Below are 22,048 nucleotides of genomic sequence, written 5' to 3'. Positions count from 1 at the left end.
TTAAACTATGTTAATTGATGAAAGATAAGAAGAATCCCCCACCTTCTTCTCTTACCTTTTCTCGGGATAGGGATCATGAGGGATCTTCGGGATCTTCCTCCCGCCTTCTTCGGGACTTTCCCGATAAGGGTTTCGCGATAGCCTCCATCTCCGAGGAGTTCGGGATAACTGTTGCCTCCGTGATCTTTGGTGGGTTAGCCTACTCCTGAGGTCTCGGGGGTTTCTCTATTGAGTGCTTATCTAGTTGACGTGCGAGGCTTGTCTGCTGTGTATCTTTTGACCGCTGTTATGTATTCGTCTTGGCGTAATTATGGGACCGAGGGCGTTCTCCTCATCACTTGCCCCCCTACTCCTTGAGCTCTTCGGCTTGAAGGGCCCGAGGAGTAGTAAGGCCCCTGAGGCTCTTCACTTTAACTCCCTTTTTTTTTTTTTTTTGCGCGTCTGACAGACGCGAAAATCAATCGGTTTTGACGGCGGTATCCCTTCCCTATGCGCTGTCCGAGGCCTTTTCGTCTTTCGAGTTCTGTCAGTGCGGGGTGATCAATGCTCATTATTGCTCGTCCTTTGGTCTCTTATCCCCGCAGTTTGATCTTTTAAAATGGGAACCCTTCAGTCCCTCTACTTCTCTTTCCGTGCGACTTTCCTTCAGTTTTAGCTTTTCTTGTGCCCGCAAGCGTTTTCCTCCTCTTTCGCCTCTCTTTCTTCTAGCTCTTTGCCATGGCGATAATCGGTTCTGGGAGGTTTAATCCCGCTGGTGCAGAGCTTATTGAGTGGGAAAAACATCCTGCTGCGTCGATTCCATGTCAATGGATGAGCCAAGCGAAATGTCAACAGTTCAGAGAAAAGTACAACGTCCTCGAAGAGTGGGAGGTAGAGTTCAACAGCCATCTACGAGCATGTCATCCCGTCGCCGGCCGCCTTTGCATTTATAAGTGTGCTTTTGACAGGGGCTTTCGGCTCCCTCCCAGGAGAAGAGTGATGACCTTACTTCAACATCTTACTATCGCTCCCGCCCAACTGTCTCCCTTCGGATGGCGATACTTGATGGGGTTCCTCCTTATTTGTCATTCTGGCAAAATTGAGCCAACTGGAGACCTCTTCGACTATTTCTTCACGACCAACCGCGACCCCGGAGGGTAGATCTCCATCTCCCCTCGGATCGTGAAAGATAGCCGTCTTCTCGCCTGCAAGGGATACTCTAATCTTGAGATTTCTGCTTCGACTCTCATGCAATCCGGCGGGTCGAAAGATTCTAATGATTGGAAGGAGCGTTTTGTCTTCGTCCGCCCCAGGCCATCCGACTCTTCTCAAGAGATCTGGTCTGTCAGTAACGAGTGGACTCTGGACACTAAACACAAGCGTCCGAGTGTCGAGACCATTGAAGATTTCGCCTGCCGACTTATGAAGAACAGTCGGAACTGGGAAGAAGGATGGCTCTCCAATCCCAGCCTTTCCCAAGCGGGTTTGGACGGCGAGAACTGTGAGCTCTTTTTCCTTCATCTTTTTCTTTTACTCTCTCTTTTTCCTTTGTCTGTATTTGATTTTCGTTGTTATCTCTTTCTTAGATGAAGAGGTCTGGGAAATATCTTATTCTGCTATCACCAAAGGAATGATTTTGGACTTCCCTGGGAGTAAGGGCCCTTCGGCACCTTCCGGCAACCAGAGGGTGTTGGAGAGGACTGCGCCTCCCGAGCGAATTCCAAAGAGCAAGAAGAGTAACAAGAAGAACTCATTACCGTCCAGGTCGCGAAGGGCGGTGGAGGAAGACCCCGGGACCTTCCAAGAGGCTTCCAAGGGGAGCATTGCTGGGGGTTCGGGGGACCCATCTTCCCGTTCGGGGGACCCATCTTCCCCGCTTCTCCTTTCTCAAACCAGAGACTCTCCGACCGCGCGGCGAGAAGCCTCCACCATGCCTGCGCGCTTGCCGATCTCTCCCGAAGACGATTCGGCGACCATCGCTCAGGTGCTTGCTGTAGCTCGCGCAGAGGCCCAGAAAAGGCAAACCATGGCAGGTACGGAGTCCAGTGCTACGCCTCCCAGCATCCCTATCAGTTCGATTTTTAAACGAATTTTAATGCCCTTGGCACCAGCGGGGCGTTCGGAGCTGACGGGAGAGGCTTCGCTGGAGGAGGCTTCGGTGTTGTCGGCGAAGGAGATTTTAGCGCGCCGGACGAAGCGTCGCAGGATGGAAGCCGCCTCCCCAGCTGCTGCTCCCTCCGAGCCTTCGGCTCCTGAAGCCACCAATGCTCCTTCAACGGCTTTAGTCTTACCGGAGACTCTACGAACTCCGAACGAAATCGACTATTGCGCTGAAATTCTAAGGGTGCGACCGTACTCCTTCTTCTTTTGACTTTTCGCTTTTTCTATGCGAGTAGGTCTTAATCTATACTCTGTTTTTACTTCCTCAGAACCTTACGGAGTTCCAAGGTCTGGTCTCTCGACGAGAGTCCGAACTTCAAACTCGGATCATCTCCCTGGAGTCTGAAGTGGAAAGGCTTCGAGGGTTGGAATCTCTTTCTTCCCAATTGTCGGGTCTCGAGCACCGTGTTCATATTTTAACCAAGTCTGTGGAGCTGGCGCAAGAAGATGCCCGACTTGCCAACGAAGCCGAAGCTCAAGCTCGGGAGGATTTGGAGTTGGTCCAGAAGAACATGCTTGAGGCTAATCAGGCCAATTCCCGACTTGGGGAGGAGCTGGATTCCACTAAGGTTGTTAATCGCCAGCTTCAGGAGGATATAAAAAGACTCACTCTAGAGCTGAAGGAGGCCAAGAAGGGACAGGTCGAAGCGTTGGAGTCTTATTCCCGGTGCAAAGAAGACATTCGTACCGCTCATGCCCAACTTCAATCTGCCCTCAAGGATGCCCAAGTGGCTTTTCAGAATGGTCGAGAGGATTTCCGAAGCTCTGAAGCTTATGCCGCGGAATTAGAAGGAGTTCTTCGGGGTGGGTTTGAGCATATGAGAAAACTCATCAAAGAGCGCTTCCCGAACTTGGATGTAGACTCCATCCCCTTCGATGTTGTCGCCGCCTTGTCTTCTTTAGAGTAGTCATTTTTTGTATTAAAACCTGTTGTCGTAATAATAAAAGTGTTTAGATTTTTCACACAATTTTCTTTTGAAAAACAAGAAAAAGAAGACCGCTTGGGATCAGGCTTGATTCTTCCTTTTTTTTTACCCTTCCTGCTCATCGCAAGACTTGGTCTTCGTCGCTTGCTCAAAAGGGTTCGGCTCCGGCCCCCCAAGGATCGCGCCTGATCCTCGCAATCTTAAGCCTTTCGAGGATTCGGGACCCTCCAAGGATCACATCTGATCTTTTGCTTTTGCCGGAGGTTCGGGCCTCCCAGGATCATATTTGATCCTTTGTTTTTGTCGGGGGTTCGGGCCCCCCGAGGATCATATCTGATCCTTTGTTTTTGTCGGGGGTTCGGGCCCCCCGAGGATCATATTTGATCCTTTGTTTTTGTCGGGGTTTCGGGCCCCCCGAGGATCATATCTGATCCTTTGATTTTGTCGGGGGTTCGGGCCCCCCGAGGATCATATCTGATCCTTTGCTTTCGTCGGGGGTTCGGGCCCCCCGAGGATCATATCTGATCCTTTGCTTTCGTCGGGGATTCGGGCCCCCCGAGGGTCATATTTGACCCTTCGTTATAGTTGAGGGGTCTAGCCCCGTTGAAGGTATGTCAATTCTTTCCCTTTGCGCTGATGTGCCTTCCCAGATCTTTGGAAATGATGAGTTTTTACGCATAGGAGAAAAAATGAATTTATTCCTGGATAGCATACGCGAAGCAATAAAGAGAAAAGATGCCAAGACATATAATGTAAAATTATTACTAACAGATCATATGAAGATAATAAAGAGCTATCACTGATAGAACTTCCTCAAGTTCTGCACGTTCCATGCGTTTTTCACCGTCGTACCCTCGAGGGTCTGTAGTTTGTATGCCCCCGGGCTGAGGACTTCTGTTACTTTGTAAGGACCTTCCCAATTTGGTGTTAACTTATCTGTTTCTCAGGCTCCCTGAACGTCTGCTCGCCTTAATACCAAATCTCCTGGTAGAAAGTTTCGTGTTCTTACTCGTCGATTGTAGTATCTCTCTATGCGCTGATTATAAGCAGCTTGTCGAATCCTCGCCTGATCACGAAATTCATCAAGGAAGTCTAGGTTGTCCCTCAAACTCTGCTCATTGGATTCAGGGTCGAACAGCTCTACTCGTAGCGTAGGCACTCCAATTTCAACTGGGATTAATGCTTCTGAGCCGTAGCATAGACTGAAAGGAGTCTCTCCCGTGGAGACTTTCGCCGTAGTTCGGTAAGACCACAAAATGCTCGACAGTTCTTCTACCCAGCTACCCTTCGCCTTATCTACTCTTGTTTTTAAACCGCGCAACAGAGTTCTGTTAGCGAGTTCGATTTGGCCATTAGCTTGGGGGTGAGCTACCGAGGTGAATTGTTGCTTGATTCCCAACTCCTGGCACCATTCCCGAACGGACCGGTCAGAAAATTGAGTGCCGTTGTCTGAGATCAGCACCCGAGGAACTCCGAAGCGACAGACTACATGCTTCCATAGAAATTGTTTCACCCGCCAAGAAGTAATAGAGGCCACTGCTTCAGCTTCAACCCACTTTGTGAAGTAATCGATAGCAGCCATGATATACTTGACCTGTCCAGCTGCTGGGGGAAAAGGCCCCAGGATGTCTATACCCCATTGAGCGAAGGGGCATGGTGTGGCGAGATGAGTTAGCGCGACTGCCGGCACATGGACCAAGTTAGAAGTTTTCTGGCACCGATCGCAAGTTCTAACCAGCTGCTCGGAATCTCGCACCATCGTTGGCCAATAATACCCCTGCCGCAGGGCCTTTTGACTAAGCGCCCGAGCCCCGATGTGGTTTCCACATATTCCTTCATGAATCTCCCGTAGGATGTAGTCTGCTTCGCGAGGTCGGATACACTTGAGCAGTGGTTGTGAAAAAGACCTTCTGTATAGTTCCCCCCCGACTAACACGAAATTTCGGGCTTTTCGTTTGACCTCCCGTGCCTCCGAGTCGTCTTCGGGGAGCTTTTCCTCTCTCAAATATGACAACAGGGGGTCCATCCAGCTAGGCTCGTCATCGATACAAAATTGGTCTGCGGCTTCTTCGATACTCTTTTGCGGAAGAGATTCGATCCGAATTTCCCGAGAGCTTGTAGGGAAAGAGGAAGAGGCGATTCGGGACAGCAAGTCCGCCTCTGTATTCATGGCTCGAGGGACGTATTCCACCTTTACGTGTTGGAAACGCGCCATCAGCTCTTTGGCTAGGGTCAAGTATTGCGCCATGTGACTTTCTCGGGCTTCATATTCTCCATTCACCTGCTGCACCACTAAGTTAGAATTTGAACTCACCTCGACGTTTTGAGCCCCCAACTGTTCAGCTAACCTCAGCCCAGCCAATAAGGCCTCATATTCTGCTTCGTTGTTAGATGCTCGGAATTCAAAATGTAGCGCGTAAGGCCATATTTGCCCTTCGGGACTCTTTATCATTAATCCTGCCCCTTCGCCGCCCGAGGTCGAGCTTCCGTCTACCGCCACTAACCATGGTTTCTGGTTTTCTTCGAGACCTTCGGGAGCTCCTATCCCTTCGGCGATGAAGTCTGCTAGCGACTGCGCCTTAATGGCCGGTCGCGGCCTATACTCAATGTCGAAGGCGGTGAGCTCTACTGCCCACTTCAACATCCGGCCTGAAAGCTCTGGCTTGCTAAGAACCTGCTTCAAGGGTTGGTTAGTAAGCACTATAATCGTATGAGCTTGAAAGTAGGGTCGGAGTTTCCTCGCCGATGTTATTAAGGCGAACGCCAGTTTTTCCATAGGAAGATACCGAACCTCGGCTCCCGATAATCGTTTACTCGCATAATAAACGGGCCTCTGGATCCTGTTTTCTTCTCGAATCAATACCGAGCTTACGGCCTCATTGGCCACCGCCAGATATATGTATAATGGTTCTCCGGGCTTCGGTTTGGTAAGAACCGGAGGCGTGGCTAGGTGCTCCTTAAGCTTTTCGAAAGCTCGCTGGCATTCAGAATTCCATTCGAAGTTATTTGCTTTCGATAAGACCTTGTAGAAAGGAAGGCCTTTTTCTGCCAAACGAGAAAGGAATCTGCCAAGGGCTGTCATCCTACCCGTAAGGCTCTGTACCTCTTTCACATTCCTCGGGGCCGGCATATCCATGATAGCTTTGACCTTCGCAGGGTTTACCTCGATCCCTCGGTGGTGTACTATGTAGCCTAGGAACTTTCCTGCAGAAACGCCGAAAGCACATTTGACAGGATTAAGTTTCATATGGAACTTACGAAGGGTTTTGAAGCATTCCTCCAGATCCTCCGGATGACATTCGGCTACCATACTTTTTACCAGCATGTCGTCGACGTAAGCCTCCATATTTCTCCCGAGTTGTTGGTGAAAAAGCTTATTTACCAGGCGCTGGTAAGTGGCTCCTGCGTTCTTTAATCCGAAAGGCATTACGGTGTAGCAGTAGGTTGCCTTGTTGGTGATGAATGTCGTTTTCTCCTGGTCCTCCGGGTGCAATGGAATCTGGTGATATCCCTGAAAAGCATCTAGGAAACTCATGAGCGAACATCCAGCAGTTCCATCAATTAGGGCGTCAATCCTCGGGAGTGGGTAGCTATCTTTTGGGCAGGCTTTGTTAAGATCGGTGAAATCGATGCAAAGTCTCCACTTGCTCTGCCCTTTGGGAACCAGCACAACATTCGCTAGCCAATCTGGATAATCCACCTCTCGAATGTGGCGCGCAGCTGCTAACTTTGCGATCTCCTCCTCGATCGCCCGTGCCCTATCAGGGGCGAAGCTTCGTTTTTTCTGTCTGACAGGCTGAAAACCTGATCGGACCCCCAGCCTGTGTGTCATTACTTCTGGATTTACTCCTGGCATATCCCGGGCTGTCCACGCGAAGATATCTGCATACTGTCTAAGGAGTGATATTATTTGACTCCTTAGCGGATCTTTTAACTCCATACTCACTCTTACACATCGACTTGGGCAATTTTCTTCTAGAGGTACTTCTTCCAATTCATCCACCGGCTCCGCTGTTTTGGGATCTTCAGGTCCTTCTAGTAGAAAACTGACCTCCTTCGGGGGGTCAGCATCCTTCTGCAACCCTGCTTCTTTACTCTTCGCTATGCCTATAGAGGCCATGTAACATTCACGGGCTAAGCGCAAATCTCCCCGCACTTCGCCCGTCCCCCTATCCGTGGGAAACTTCATCATCATATGATATGTGCTTGGGATGGCTCGAAGGGCATTGAGACCCGATCTTCCCAGAATCATGTTGTAAGCCGAAGGCACGTCCGCTACCAGGATGTCTAGCATAACACGAGAAGTTCGGGAACCTCTCCCTACCGTCAACGGGAGTTGAATAATCCCTTCTGAATATACGGCTTCACCATCAAATCCCACCAAAGGGACCCTCGCTGCCTTTAACTGTGTCATTTCATACCCCATGCCTAAGAAGGCTTGCCGATACAAGATTTCTGAAGAGCTTCCTGGATCCACAAGGATCCGCCGAAGTTCCCACTTCCCGAGTTCAGCTGTTATCACCAGTGGGTCATTTCGAGTCGGGTACCCCGGGAGGTCGCTATCTGAAAAAGAGATTGGATCCACGTTCCTCGACCTTTTCAGCCGGGCCGCATTACTTTTTTCGTCCTTCATGAATGGGACCTCCCCAGCCGCGAGTGTGTGGAATATCGGAGGCGGAGGATGATCATCTTCTCTTCGATGTGATCTCTCCCGCTGGGCCCGATTTCGATCCTCCGCGCGGTCTCTCTTGGGGGGGCTTCTTGATCGCGACCGTCGATCCTTTCTCCCCTGAGAATCACCTGTTTTTGCCACGTAGCTCCTCAGGAAACCCCGATTGATAAGTTCCTGAATCTCCTCCTTTAATTGGTGACACTCCTCCGTGTCATGACCATGATCTCGGTGGAATCGGCAATATTTACTTCTGTTCCTTTTGTCAGATGGTGCCTTCATCGGTCGAGGCTTTTTCAAATAATCTTTTCCCTCAATAGTAGCCAGGATTTCTGCCCTCGGGGCGTTCAGAGGAGTGAAACCCGCCGAATCCCACCGAGGGCGATTTTTTTCCCTTCGGTCGTCACTCCTCATTTCCTCGGGATGCTTCTTTTTATCCTTCTTCTCCACATGCTTCGCCCTCTTAGCCTGCATGACCTCTTCGGCATTTATGTACTTCGTGGCCCGGCCCAATATGTCCGTGAACGCGCTCGGAGGCGTTTTGGCTAATGATTGGGCGAAAGGGCCGGGCCTCAGGGCGTTCTGGAATGCCACCATAGCAACATTGTGGTCAAAGTTCTCGATGCTCAGGGCTTCCATATTAAATCGTGAAACGAAATCCTTCAAGGGCTCTCCTTGGTTTTGCTTCATACTCACCAAGGCCATGGTGGACCTTCGGTGTCTTCGGAGAGGTGCAAAGTGCGCCAGAAAGCTGCTCCGGAGTTGCGCAAAACTTACGATGGAATGATGAGCCAGGTTTGAGTACCACGCCCATGCGTGCCCCTCCAGAGTGGCCAAGAAAACTCTACACCACATCGCGTCTGAGGCGTCCTGTACCATCATATGCGAGGTAAAGAGATCCAGGTGATCCATCGGGTCGGTGGTCCCTGCGTAGGGCTTAATGGCCGGGATACGGAGACGTTCTGGTGGTATGGCCGCCATGATCTCTGGGCCAAGGGGCTGATTTATCCTTGGTCCCTGAGCCTCTCTGGTCCTTGGCTTTAGGGCGGCCATCTCCTCCTCCAACTGCCGCAATCTTCTTTCCTGTCGCTGCTGCACAAACGACAAGTCAAGAGACTCGGCCGCCTCGCCGTCATCTGGCCCTGGCCTCTGCGGATTCTCGTCCCGTCGATAAGATTCCTCTTCTCTTGGGGGCTCACGCCTTTCTTCCGCCCGAGAGTGCTGGGCTTGCTGATGCTGGCCATCTAGAAAACCCATGAGTAACTCCGTCAATCGCTGTACTTGACCCTCCAGAAGTGCTATCCGATCAGGAGGAGGCGGAGGGCCCTCCGGACTCCGAGCCCTCCCCGGCGGGCTTCGGGGAGGGTTCTGCTGACTCGGTTCTGGAACGGGGTTGCTCCCCACGGCCCTAGACGGCTGTCTTCTGGTCGCCATTCACGGTTGAGAGGATTGTCCGCTGCACTGGAAAGACAGAAGAGAAGAATGTCGGCCCCACGGTGGGCGCCAATTGATGAAGGATTTTCGGAAGTGGTAGCCGCACGTTCCCTTCTTGCCTTTCTGAATGTACCTACAATGGAGACGGGGCTTGCTCCCCCGGTCGATCTCCGATGATTAAGTTAGTTTCTTGATCTAGGGTTCCTTGTCCCTTTTAAACTATGTTAATTGATGAAAGATAAGAAGAATCCCCCACCTTCTTCTCTTACCTTTTCTCGGGATAGGGATCATGAGGGATCTTCGGGATCTTCCTCCCGCCTTCTTCGGGACTTTCCCGATAAGGGTTTCGCGATAGCCTCCATCTCCGAGGAGTTCGGGATAACTGTTGCCTCCGTGATCTTCGGTGGGTTAGCCTACTCCTGAGGTCTCGGGAGTTTCTCTATTGAGTGCTTATCTGGTTGACGTGACGAGGCTTGTCTGCTGTGTATCTTTTGACCGTTGTTAGGTATTCGTCTTGGCGTAATTATGGGACCAAGGGCGTTCTCCTCGTCAGGTCGGGTTGGCAATTGAGCAAACAGCTTGTGGGCACATTTTGGGCGACACAGACTGACCGCTCGATCATGCCGGATGGACTTCCCCCAACTTTTCCTTTTTCAAGCCGAAGCCATTAATTGACGGGACGGCGTGTGGCCCTGATTGTTCAAAACAAGCACTGATTTCGGCGACCATCCCAAATCATTAATTTGGTTCAGGCATTGAATCGGAAAGCGGGAGGGCGTTTCATTAGTTACCAAGTTAATTCATTCCGCTCTAGAATGGAAGGTACTCATGTTTCTTTAGCGGGAGGGCGTTTGATTTGTACCAAAACGATGCAACGGCGTCTGCATTGGTTCCCACTGGTCAGGCACAGGCATTGAAGAGCAGAACAGGGATACGTACTACGTACGATTTCCCTGAAGATTCGTAAAGCGAATTGAAGCAAAAGCAGCGGTTAAAAAGCAACATCAAGCTCTGGGGCTTGGTAAAAGTTGGCTGGTTGTGGAGATGGAGGACGACGACGTCACCCAGTCCCAGGCACCAAAGCCGAGCTTCAAAAGGGGAGAAGCAGCAGTTCAAAAGAAGAAGAGAGATGGAGTGGATGATCTATTTCCGTATAGAAAATCGATATATATATATATATATAAAGAGAGAGAGAGAGAGAGAGGCAGCGCTGCAGCATGCATTGCGTATCTTTAGACGAAGAGGCAACCTCGGCCCCAAGCGAGGCGAAGGCTTCATTTCGCTTGCATGCCGCGTGCTGCATGCGGACGCCCTTTATCGTAAACCACCACGAAAATAAAAAAGAGCCAAATGTGGAAACTGAAAACAAATATGCAAGTGCTAGTGCTCTCTGCATAACAACTCATGGCTGGAAGAACAATCAAGATATTCAATTGTTTCATTTATCTCTGTAACACGAGGAGTAAATGTAAATGCTACTCACAATCAAGTACGAACACTATGTTTTATGCGTGGTACAAGTGTTCACGTAACTAATTTTTTTTTTTTTTAATGCTCACTACAATAATTTTGAGATTAAAAGTCATTTAAAAACACTTCAATGCATAGTTTATTAGAACATTTTAATTATTAGGACACTAATAAAAGTGTTACATGTAATCATGTCTTAAAAACTTATTGAAATACTGACAAATACTGTGTAATCCATCAAGATATCTCTTTTTACTTTTACATGAATGACATTTAAAAATGTTTCGAAAACAATTATAAATTTAAGCATTAATAACACTTTAAAATGTCTCAAAAAAAAATGTAATTCTAATTATTTTGAGGCCGAAAAACTTTCTTTTCCACATGATTTCTCTCTCTCTCTTTCTTCATGACATATTATGCTCTCTCCCCCACTTAATTCTTCTTGCAAAGCCTTTTCTTGCACGCGACCACATAACACCCCATGAAATGGCCATGTGATAAGTTGGAAAATAACTCTAGCGTGCTCACTTTTCCCTTGGCTTGAACCCTAGACCTCTCCTTCCTCATGCCCACCTGATTTACAAGACTCACTAATATATAATCCTATATTATTTTTATAGTAAATCGACTCTATTATGACACTTCATTATAGTGTCTCATTAAAATTATTTTATTAAAGCACTTCGCCAAAGTATCTCACTAAAATTATTTTATTGGGGCATTTCGAAAATTCTACCATATTAAAATTATTTTATTAAGGCACTTCATCAAAGTTTCTTATTAGAATTATTTTATTAGGGTACTTAAAAAAATTGTGTCCTATTAGATTTTTCTATTAGGGCACTGCATCGCTGCGTTTTATTAAAATTATTTTATTATGACATTTCTTTGAATTGTGATTTAAAATAGTATTTTATAGGGCATTTTTTTAAAAATTACCCTAAAAAAATGCCTTAATAAGTGTTTTTTTTGTTGTAGTGGCTCCTTAATTTAATCTCAATAGCTTTATGTTTTTATGAAGAAAAATCTAATCAATATGGTCCTGTGTACCATGATAATTAAAAGCTTTCTATGTTTTTTTTTTTTATAATCCTTATAACTAAATAATTAGTCCCTCATAATATCAATTAATCTATTATTACACATAATCTAGATATATGACTACAATAATTCGAGTAACATTCTCACAAATAATTGTGGTGCAACCCATTAATAATTATACCAGGACCTAATCTCAAAGGGTCTATTTCTACATATATAAAACCCTAATCTACTGTATTTTTTTTTTTTTTTTTTGTATCTTTGCATCAAATGAGGTTGAGTTCGATCTCTTATTGTAACATTTGGTATTGAGCGATAAGAAAGATCGAAACAACTTATTCTAATGGGTTTATGTGAACTTCTCAAAGGCTTATCCATCCTTAAACTTTCTCAGTTTAAGTACGCTTAACTCGGGAGTTCTTTACCTACATTCAGCCTAAAAAAGTATCAAATTAGTGTTGTTTCATTTTTTATTTATTTTCGATATATACTACCATTCTCTGAGCTCTTGGGGTATTACATTCTCCCTTCTTGAGCATATGACGTCCTCGTCATATGACCTTACAGCTGGTCTCAACTCTCTCCCGTCCAGTGTCCCCGGTCCAGTACCCCCAGCCTTGGGCTAGTACACGATCCCCAATCCAGTACCCTCAGCCTTTGGCTAGTATACGATCCTAACACACGAGCTCGAGTTGCTCTGATATCACATATAACATCTTGCATCGAGCGATAGGAAGGACCGGAACAACTTACCCTGATGGACCTACGCGAACTTCTGAGGAAGTCACCTATGCTTAAGCTTCCCCAATTCAAGCATGTTTAACCTATGAGTTTTTTGTCTACATTCTGTCCAAAAGGTATCTAATTAGTGTTATTTTATTCCTTACTTATCCTCAATATATACTACTTTTATTTGAACTCTTGGAGTATTACACCTATAATATATCCGTAACAAAATTAGATTTTATTTAAGAGATTCCATTTTAATCATATGTGATTTTTATGACTATGTATCTAACAATATATTCAAGTTATTATAAGGAAATCCTACAACATATCTAGCTAGTTAACAATTAATCAGCAATCGGCCCGCATGGGTAGTCCAGTTGGTCAAGAAGGGGGGCACAAAGTGCCTTTCGTGGTGAATCTTGGATCAAGACCGAGGATCGAGTCTCCCAAGCGGCAGTGTGGGGTACCTCTCTCCAAAGTAAGGGGGGCTCTTTGTGCGCGGTGAGCCCGGGTCTAGCCACTGTGTCCGACTGAGTCACCATGATTAACCTCCCTCATGTCTCGTCGGGCCGAGTGTGGGGCACCTGGGGTGGGCAATTTCGCCTTTTGGACCAATTAATCAGCAACCGATGGACTTGTCTACTAGATGACACGACCATTTTCATGCACCATAAAGACGACAAGCATTTGTTGGCTAGCTAGTAGCTGCATAAATATGTCCAAGCAGGAAACTTCCTACATTGTGGAAAAAGTTTCACCTTAACATGTTTCACGGATTCTAGTAAAGTAATTCAACACATGGGACAAGTTTACCTCTCCCGTGGGATTTGATGAACAGAAGAACCACTGAACCAGACATTGATGTAGCATCAATGATCAAACCACTCACTCTAGCAAAGCAGCTGGCATCTCTTGCCTTGTTAAAATCTGAGGCCAAATTTGACCATGTATATAGTTCTTACATATATAATAATATATCCAACCAAAAGGAAAGCAAGAAATAATTAATGGGAAGCAAGGTAGATAGCAGGGCAGCCAGCTTGTGCACAATGTTTGGAGTAAAATAAGAATAGTAGTGTTGTTAATGTTACATTGATTGGTCAAATGAACCACCAGCTCTGCCTGCTGTAGCACAGGTGGGTGAGAAAATTTCCAGCAATCTAATGTTTATATTAATTGCACAAATAATTAAATCAGTCCCTGCCTCCCCGCAGTACGTAAGTGGGTGACAATTTTATGGCACTCTATAATAATAATAATAATATATATCCACGTCACTCCGTGCGTAGTATCTATCATTGCATCACATATATACTACATGATTGGAATCTCAACAACCATCGGGTTCGAGTTTTTGGATTTTTTTTTTTATTTAGGTCTTATCATGGTTTATCAATATATTATATATTTGACTTAATAAAAGATAAAAAGACTTATGATATTAACGTAAAAATCTATCTTAATTTCTTGGATTGTGAAGATCGACGTACCCTCGCTACAAAGATGGTAGTTTAGATGATTAGATATTATATTTGTTATAATTGTGATCGAAATTTAAATTTGATTGTAATTGAAAATTTTAATTTAATTATGATTAGAATTTTAAAATTGATTAATGTTATTAAATTTAATTTTGATTAACATTTATCTCACTCGAAGAAATATCATCTTGAATCATTTTTTTGATCGGAATATAATTTTTTTTGTATACCTACAAATGATTTTAAATTTATAAGTAAGTGTCAAATATTCTGAAATTAGTACAACAATATTATATTCGTGGTAGGAATATCAAATTAGTGATATTTTATTTTTTATATTTGTAATTTTTCTCGATTTGAGTTTTTCACATTAATTTATGTATTAGTTCGTGTGATTGATGGTTTGAACATGATTTATTTTCAATCCAAATTTCTAACAATATTATTGTATTAAAAGTTAAGTCTTCACATAATTTTTTATTATATTATATTTAAGTTACCGAGAGATAACAAAATTTAAAATGTGTCTAACTCAATTAAAATCAATATAGTCTCAAATAAATTATTTTTTACATTAAAAAAAATATCAACAAACTTAAATGGCCTGTACTTTTTCTAAAAATAACATAAATTTTTTATATTATTTAACATAAATAACATAAAATTTAATCGACATAGATAAATTGAAAGAGAAAAAGACATAAATTTTATAAAAAAGATACGAGACTCGCACATTCACCCTCACACTAATTCATATTAAGTAAATGTTATCCGACATCATATCATTCCTTTTTCATTATAAACCTAAGATTTCATAGTTGACCATATTAAAGATGACTTTTCTTGGCCTATAAGGTAATAATTAATAGTCATAATTGTATAATTCTTTTAAAAATAATAATAATACTTTAATGTATAAATAGATGAATTTATTATTTTTGTAAAGTAACGTAATCATGCGTTCTGATTCATCTTTTGGCTTTAGGGTCAGCCACCATTCGTTACACGTGTCCAAGGGAGCCGTTGGAGTCCTGTCAGTCCGTATGCCAATTAACTATTATTAGATTTCCCAAGGGGATATACAAAGTCATTACTTTATTAGTTAATTGCTTTTCATGAAGGGAAATGTCAAATGTCACATTTATAAATAAATATGATAAATAATTTTTAAAATTAATGTGGTCTATAAAAATTTATAATAATTTTATATACATTTATTATAACTTTATTTAAATTAATAATAACTTTGATCTAAATTTAATAATAAATTTACTCATTATTATGAATTATTATTAATTTTAAATAAAATTATTATAAATTTATGTGTCAACTCCCCTTTGTGAAAATTATTACCAAATTTATTTATATATATAACATTTATTTTTTAGGAACATAATTACGTAATTAACTGTAAATCACTAGGAAAAGCACCTAATACCTTCACACAGAGTGGTAAAATTTATTTATTATATTGTGTTCTATCTCTTAATATATTCTATTCAAACTTCATTGAACTCTTCACTTGAACTCGACCATGTACATGTACTAGGTTTATTCAAACATTAACAATATATTCAAAATAGAACCCAAAATTCCACCTCTCCATCTACTATTAAGCTGTCATTTTCTAAGGTGAATAGCAAAGTAATAAAATTTTACAAAAAAGTGAAAAATAAATTGTAAATGCAAAATAATGTAATAAGTTATGAAAATGAAAATTTTGTAAAGAATAGTGTCATTACTTGTAACCAAAAAAAAAAGTAAGACATTGATTACGAAAAGATGAGCTAAAAAAGACATTATTTACTATATTTATATGTTGATTTTAAGAATTTAGTCATTTATTTATACGATTTTATTCAATTGTTTATATCAGACAACTCTTATGTTACTCGATTCTTTCCTCTCATTTTATATTGCCCGATATAAACATAAGATGGTGCTATTTGTAACCAAATCAGGTACCCAAAAAACACCGATTACTTGAGCTGGAAACTGTAAGATAGATGGTATAAAAGAGATTGGAGAGAGCATTATCTAATTGCAGTGCTAGCAGAAGTAAATAGAAATGTAGAGCAAATATTTCAACTCTATAGTGGGCAATGGCATGGTCAGTAGGACTGAGTGAAAAAATACATCTTTAGTTGCAGATATACAGACAGTAGAAGAGAGACAGCAATGAAGGCAGTGGCGGGGCTGTGCCTGTATATGTATGTATGTATCCTAAGTTAGATACGGAAGAGGTTAATTCCCAAGGCGCAATCGGTGGATGTGCCGTTGCATTCTACCGTGCTTGCTTTGTAGCGCGCCAATTCCAAATCCCCTTGTAAATTAATGCAATGGAAAACGAAAATCATTAAGAAGGGAGAGAAATGGAGGGGGGGAAAAAAGGACAGGCGTGATGGTCTTCTCAGATAAAAACCACACCTTGGCTTTCTGTATTTTGCTGTCTCTCTCTCCGCAGATGGAGATACGCTACTGCTTCCAAGATTGAGCTCTCTCTCTCTCTCTCTCTCTCTCTCCACATCTGCTTTTCAAGATAATGAGCAGAGACCATCCAGTCAGAAAAGGATGGCCTTCCTAGAGCAAGAGGAGACACTGCCACAGAACCCTTTGTTTGTTCTTGACGGTCTCTATTGCGAGGAGGAACACGTTGAGGAGGATTTGGGAGAAGGAAATCTGAAGGAACCTTTGGGTTTCTTGGAGGATGATGAGGATTATGATGATGAGATTGTGAGTCTAATGGCGAAAGAGAAAGTTATCCATTGTTTGTATTCAGATGGGTTTTTGATGGCGGCAAGGAGAGGGGCCGTTCAATGGATGTTGAGGGTCATTGGCCACTATGGTTTCACTGCTATGACCACTGCTTTGGCCATTAACTACTTTGACAGATTCATTACGAGCCCTTTCTTTCAGAGAGATAAGCCATGGATGAGTCAGCTTGCTGCTGTTGCTTGTCTCTCTTTGGCTGCTAAAGTTGAGGAGACCCAAGTGCCTCTTCTCTTGGACCTGCAAGTATGTGTTCCGTGGCTTGGGTGTTTGTGAAAATGTCGCACTGTGTTCTTTATTGCGTAAATGATGTTTCTTTTTGTATTGTGCTTAGGTGGAGGAATCAAAGTATGTGTTTGAAGCAAAGACAATTCAGAGAATGGAGCTTCTGGTGCTTTCTGCTCTTGAATGGAAGATGCATCCTGTAACCCCACTTTCATTTGTTGATCAAATTGTTAGGAAACTGAGATTGGGGGCAAATTTGAATTTAAGGTTACTGTGGAGGTGTGAGCGCCTTCTTCTCTCTGTCTTTACTGGTAAGAACATCAAGTCAGACAGATCTGGTTTACTCAATTGCTATAATTAAGATAAAAAGTAATGTGATTTATGCGACCATCCTATTTGGTTTTTCAACTAACTTTCAAGTTTCAACATTGGCGATTGTTTGCAGATTCGAGGTTTCTATCTTTTCTTCCTTCTGTGTTGGCCACCGCAATAATGTTACATGTTATCAAAGAGGTTGACTCGTGCAATGTATTAGACTGCCAGAATGAGCTTATTGACGTTCTCAAAACAAGCAGGGTTTGTGCCTTACTTGATTTGTCTTTTGCATCATAAGTTTACTCACATTATATCTCTTTCTCTTCCATGGTTGATTGAAATTGGCCTGCTCTTAGTCCGCATTTCAATTTTTGTTCAATTTCTAACAGGATAGAGTAGATGAGTGCTGTAAGCTCCTCCTGGAATTACCTGGCAATCATGGTCAGATGCACTGCCCTCCCCACAAGCGCGAGTGCCAGTCCATACCCGGAAGCCCAAGTGGCGTCATTGATGCCTATTTGAGCTGCCATAGCTCAAACGATTCGTGGGTCTTTTTGTGCTCATCCGAACCCCCCTTAAAGAAGAGCAGAACTCATGATCAGCACATGGGATTGGCTCCAATAAGCCAAATGTCTGTGGGTTTAGTTAGCAGCCCTTGATGATCTTCAATTTCTTATGTACTCCTTTTGGCCATGGTATTTGCGATCTCTCTATTGCACATTAAATGCAGTATGCGTTCTTAAGGTGCAGTTATACTGTATTCCAAGGTATTATTACTATAGGGCACTTCTTTACTGGAAGTGCTGGCTGAGTAAGCTATAAGTGGGAAACTGTTGAACACATGATGCTATCCTTTCCACATTTATAGGTAACACAAGAGTATATAGTTGTAATTTTAGAAATACTACATCTACATGCTTTATCATTTTTATTGGTTAGTATGTCATTGTAATTTAGTGCATTTCTTGTGTGCATGTACCAACACTTAGAAAGGGATTTAGGAAGTTGATAGAGATGAAATGGGACTGTCAAGGCTTGGATTGTGTTTTCTCATGTTAACAAGATGATGATTGGGAGAATTTTCAAAATGGGCACCTAGGGACAGAAATATTTCTTAAATTACGGAAGATAAAAAGTCTTTAGGGTAGAATCACATTCTTGGGCAGGGGGATCTTGGCGGTGGTTCCATGGAGAGTTTTGTCCGGTTTTGATTGATTTATTTATTTTTTGATTGGAAGCTCCCCAGTTCAATGCCATTATGCACCATTTATTTCAAGGAAATTATTTTTTTGATAAGCAATAAGGATCCCACAGCTTGGTCTATGACTAGGTGATTAGACATCTTGTCTAACACAGCAGGAAGCCTTTTTGCAGCCAATATGATTTTTTTGGAATTCTCCAAGCACAACTGTTTGTGATCCTAAAAGAAGACAGCTTAATCTTTGAGCTCTAGGTTTAGTTCTGCATGATGATTTCAACTTTTGGTGAATGTCAAGTGTGAGCAATATACTAAGTTTTAAGAAAAAAAATGTAAATTTTTAAAGTTAGTCCGTATACAATTTCTCTCAGTATTTAAAATCAACAAAGTATATATGCAAGAGTTTGATTGACATATATGTTAATTTTACCTGGTGATGCTAAATACAAATACCAAACGTATTTTTTATTTCACATTGGGGGCGTGATTATTTTTTCATTTTAGCTCATTGATTTTTTTTTCCTTTTTAGTAACAAGTGAGGCAGCTTCTAGTGGCATCAGGCTGTGTTTCGAACCAGGATTTTTGGTAAAACAAATGTTTTCCCTTCCAGAATCATAGTTCCAAATGTAGCATTAAGGTATTATAGAATATCAAGTTATCAGCTACTAATGAGTCCCAAGGGCATTTTTTGTAAGTACAAGGGCATTTTTTGTATGTGTAAAATTTAAGAAAAATTTCAAGGTAAAAGTTATTCACAAAATGGGAATATGTCAGACACATTTTGGCTAATTTAATTAGTGACAAGACGGTACTTTTCAGCCTAAGATATCTTCTCTTAAGACTATTGACGGGAGAGGAACGGACAGGTTGAGTCTCAACCATCTGCGGTGTCCCCTTATCTGAAAGGTGCTTGGTTACAGCTATTAAAACGTTTTTGCCCATGTAGCACAAGTTCTACATCTGATTACTAAAATACATTTTCTTCATATGGTTGTGGTAGCTTTGCTTATTGAAATGATGCATGAATTGCTTGCAAAATGAAAAGATCTAGATCTGTTCCAGCAAGAAGTACAACCAAACCAAGTTATAGCAATGTTTATGATGACATATGCAAAACCAAATGCATTCGTTAGTAGCATGCTTCCTGTTGCATCTCAATTGCAATGTGTTTCTTAAGGTGCCGCTGTTATTGATGCTAACATTTAACCATCACTTCCTCTGTCAATGGATTAAGTATGAGTTGCTTTATTCTTCTTATTAATTTCAATATATTTTCTGTCTGCATTACATTATTATATGCATATGCATAACACCATATTAGGGGAAATGACAAAGAGAAGGATCCTAGATTGAGATGAGAGTGTCAAGGCTTTGGCCGCTTTCTTTCACTCGAACACATTGATGATTGAAGTTTTTCAAAGCAGGACAGCTTGGCCAGGAGCTGTTTTGTTGAAATAGAAAAGAAAAATGCATATAGAGTGGGATCAAGTTGTCGGGGTAAGGATTTTGGTGGTGATTCTGTCTAGACTTCTGTTACACTTTTGACTTTGCTGAAGGAGAGCACCCCCGTTCAATGGCATTGTGGCCCATTTTTTTTTTTTTCAATTAACTTGGTTTCTGCTCATGGTCAATAGATTAGTATTTCCTGTTCTCAGATTCAATGAACTTTCAGGCCTTTTGTAGCTAATATTGATCCTTTGGTTATAGGTATTGTCATTAAGTTTTTAGAGGAGTAATGTATCAAATGACAGTAATCCTTTGATTCTTCAGTCTTGATTTAGTTCTCACATGTCTTCAACAAGTGTATGTGCAACAATTTGTAAATGGAAAAATTTTTGGTTGATAGTATATGTATGTGACTGTTTGCTTTTGAGCTCGTACCTTTCTTTGGATGTACTGTGGGTGTATATCTATTTTTTAGCCAGTTTACTATGTGTGGATCTTACTCTATATTGAGGTTTGGTGTCCTTTTGCATGATTGACTGAAGCAAAATGAATAGCTTGAACTGAGATCTGAGCCCCAGAAAGGTGTTTGTTTGGTTACAGCTATTAATGCATCTAGCCCCACATTTAGCAGAAGCTCTACTGATGATCAACACCTGCACTTTTCTACTCATACTTGTGGTAGCTTGGCTTATTAAAATCTAGATGAATTGCCTACCACCAAGACTGCAAAGAGACAAAACTATGAAATGAGAAATTGAAGTTACTGTAATTACTAGTAACAAGCATCCATACATGATATGACTATTCTGATTATGTCAAAAGTGCTCTCCCCCTCTCTACCCCATTATAATTGAAATTGTCCCAGAAAACAGGAGATTAGGGGGAAAAACATAGAGAGGTCAAATCATTGAAACAGTAGTATTCATGTGAGCGAGATCAGAAGAGAAAAGGTGGTTGGAAACAGCTAGGGGGACGTTGTTTTCTATATCAAATCAGAGGAACAGTTTGAAATCTGAAAGTTGCGTACTCCTTTGTTTGCTTTTGATGCTGAAACTGGAAAGTGGAAACGCAGGCATTAGGGGAAGACTTATACCATATAAGCCCATAAATTTATTTGTGGGTTTCATTTTAAGAAAATTTTAACCCTAAACTAACACAAGGCAATGACGAGTAAATATCCCAGTCATTGATACCCCTATAAGCTGTGAAGTAGGCCCCCCCCCCCCCCCCCCTCCAGTAAATGCAAACAAAGGATAAGTTCTAAGGATTGTTGGTGGTTTCATTTCACCAACTGAATTCAAGGGATTCTTCTGCATGCCATTAAGGACGGTTGTCAATAAAAATATGAGATAAAAAAGTTATGTTATGGACGCATCCCAGTTCTAATCATTTTTTAAAAATCATTAATAACCTCTTATCTTGATTTTTTAAGATATATATATCTCCCATCTCTCTCAAGATAAGTATATTTTGGTCCCTACATATAAGAAAAAATAACTTTTATGTCCTCTAATGCATTTCAAAAAATTTAACAAACAGTTTGATAAAAATCTTGAAATGTTTCCCAATTTTATCTTGACCATTTCATATTTTGGCCTGAAAACCATTCCGACTTATCTTGATATTCCCTTATCTTATTCATTTTAACAAACACTACCTTAATTAAATAAAGAGCCGACAGTCCCTTCTTTTCTTTTCTCATTTTAGTGGCAAGAGCTTGTCCACGTTGGAGGGTCTTTATTTCTCCAAATTTGTTGATATCACATCATATTAGAACCTGGTTGCTTACCCAGCAGAACGCAGGCCATAAATGAGAATTCGGAATCACTCTTCTCGTTGGATGGATGCTATTCTGGGTTTAAAGTTTAAAGTTATGTAACAAGCAGAAGTTGTAACGCAGGAGTGATGGAATTTTTAATCCACCAGATGGGGCCTGTTCAGGACATCTACCAGCCCTCAGCCCATACATTAAGGCCCAAAATATGCCACCGATTCCCCCATTATTTTTTTTTTCCCTTTTTGGCTGGGCTTTCAAAAATTTAAATTACTTATAACAATTTCTCCACTCACAAATAACTCGTATCTTTTTTTTTTTCTTAACAAAAAGAAAACCTAATTGTCAAAAAAGAAAATCCCATGGGGCTAAGGACACTAATAATCTATTGAGGAACTTAAAAGAACTAGTTATCCCTCAAGAACCCT

The 22,048-nt window shown here is 42.2% G+C and overlaps 2 protein-coding genes across 2 annotated transcripts; both read left to right on the top strand.

Moving 5' to 3' along the window:
- Positions 1-1,227: 1,227 nt before the first annotated feature.
- LOC127803725 (uncharacterized) lies at positions 1,228-3,047 on the top strand. The gene is made up of 4 exons (XM_052340165.1): positions 1,228-1,480; positions 1,566-2,012; positions 2,091-2,323; positions 2,409-3,047. Exons 1-4 carry the CDS (start codon positions 1,228-1,230, stop codon positions 3,045-3,047), a joined length of 1,572 nt encoding a protein of 523 aa, XP_052196125.1.
- A 12,901-nt stretch (positions 3,048-15,948) lies between these two features.
- On the top strand, positions 15,949-18,103 carry LOC127803164 (cyclin-D3-3-like). Its single transcript, XM_052339217.1, has 4 exons — positions 15,949-16,907; positions 16,996-17,197; positions 17,332-17,462; positions 17,591-18,103. The coding sequence occupies exons 1-4, from the start codon at positions 16,464-16,466 to the stop codon at positions 17,858-17,860; spliced, it is 1,047 nt and encodes a 348-aa protein (XP_052195177.1). The 5' UTR covers positions 15,949-16,463; the 3' UTR covers positions 17,861-18,103.
- The last annotated feature ends 3,945 nt before the right edge of the window (positions 18,104-22,048 follow it).

Source organism: Diospyros lotus, chromosome 6 (genome assembly GCF_014633365.1).
Source record: "Diospyros lotus cultivar Yz01 chromosome 6, ASM1463336v1, whole genome shotgun sequence".
NCBI lineage: Eukaryota > Viridiplantae > Streptophyta > Magnoliopsida > Ericales > Ebenaceae > Diospyros > Diospyros lotus.
This window is presented reverse-complemented; position numbering and strand designations above follow the sequence as displayed.

Bases quoted from the DNA above. Each gene is read 5' to 3' on its own strand.
- LOC127803725 (XM_052340165.1), top strand. From the start codon at position 1,228: ATGCAATCCGGCGGGTCGAAAGATTCTAATGATTGGAAGGAGCGTTTT. The intron at 1,481-1,565 runs GTGAGCTCTTTT...TCTCTTTCTTAG, and splicing joins GGGTTTGGACGGCGAGAACT to ATGAAGAGGTCTGGGAAATA. The intron at 2,013-2,090 runs GTACGGAGTCCA...CCTTGGCACCAG, and splicing joins GAAAAGGCAAACCATGGCAG to CGGGGCGTTCGGAGCTGACG.
- LOC127803164 (XM_052339217.1), top strand. From the start codon at position 16,464: ATGGCCTTCCTAGAGCAAGAGGAGACACTGCCACAGAACCCTTTGTTT. The intron at 16,908-16,995 runs GTATGTGTTCCG...TATTGTGCTTAG, and splicing joins CTCTTCTCTTGGACCTGCAA to GTGGAGGAATCAAAGTATGT. The intron at 17,463-17,590 runs GTTTGTGCCTTA...AATTTCTAACAG, and splicing joins ACGTTCTCAAAACAAGCAGG to GATAGAGTAGATGAGTGCTG.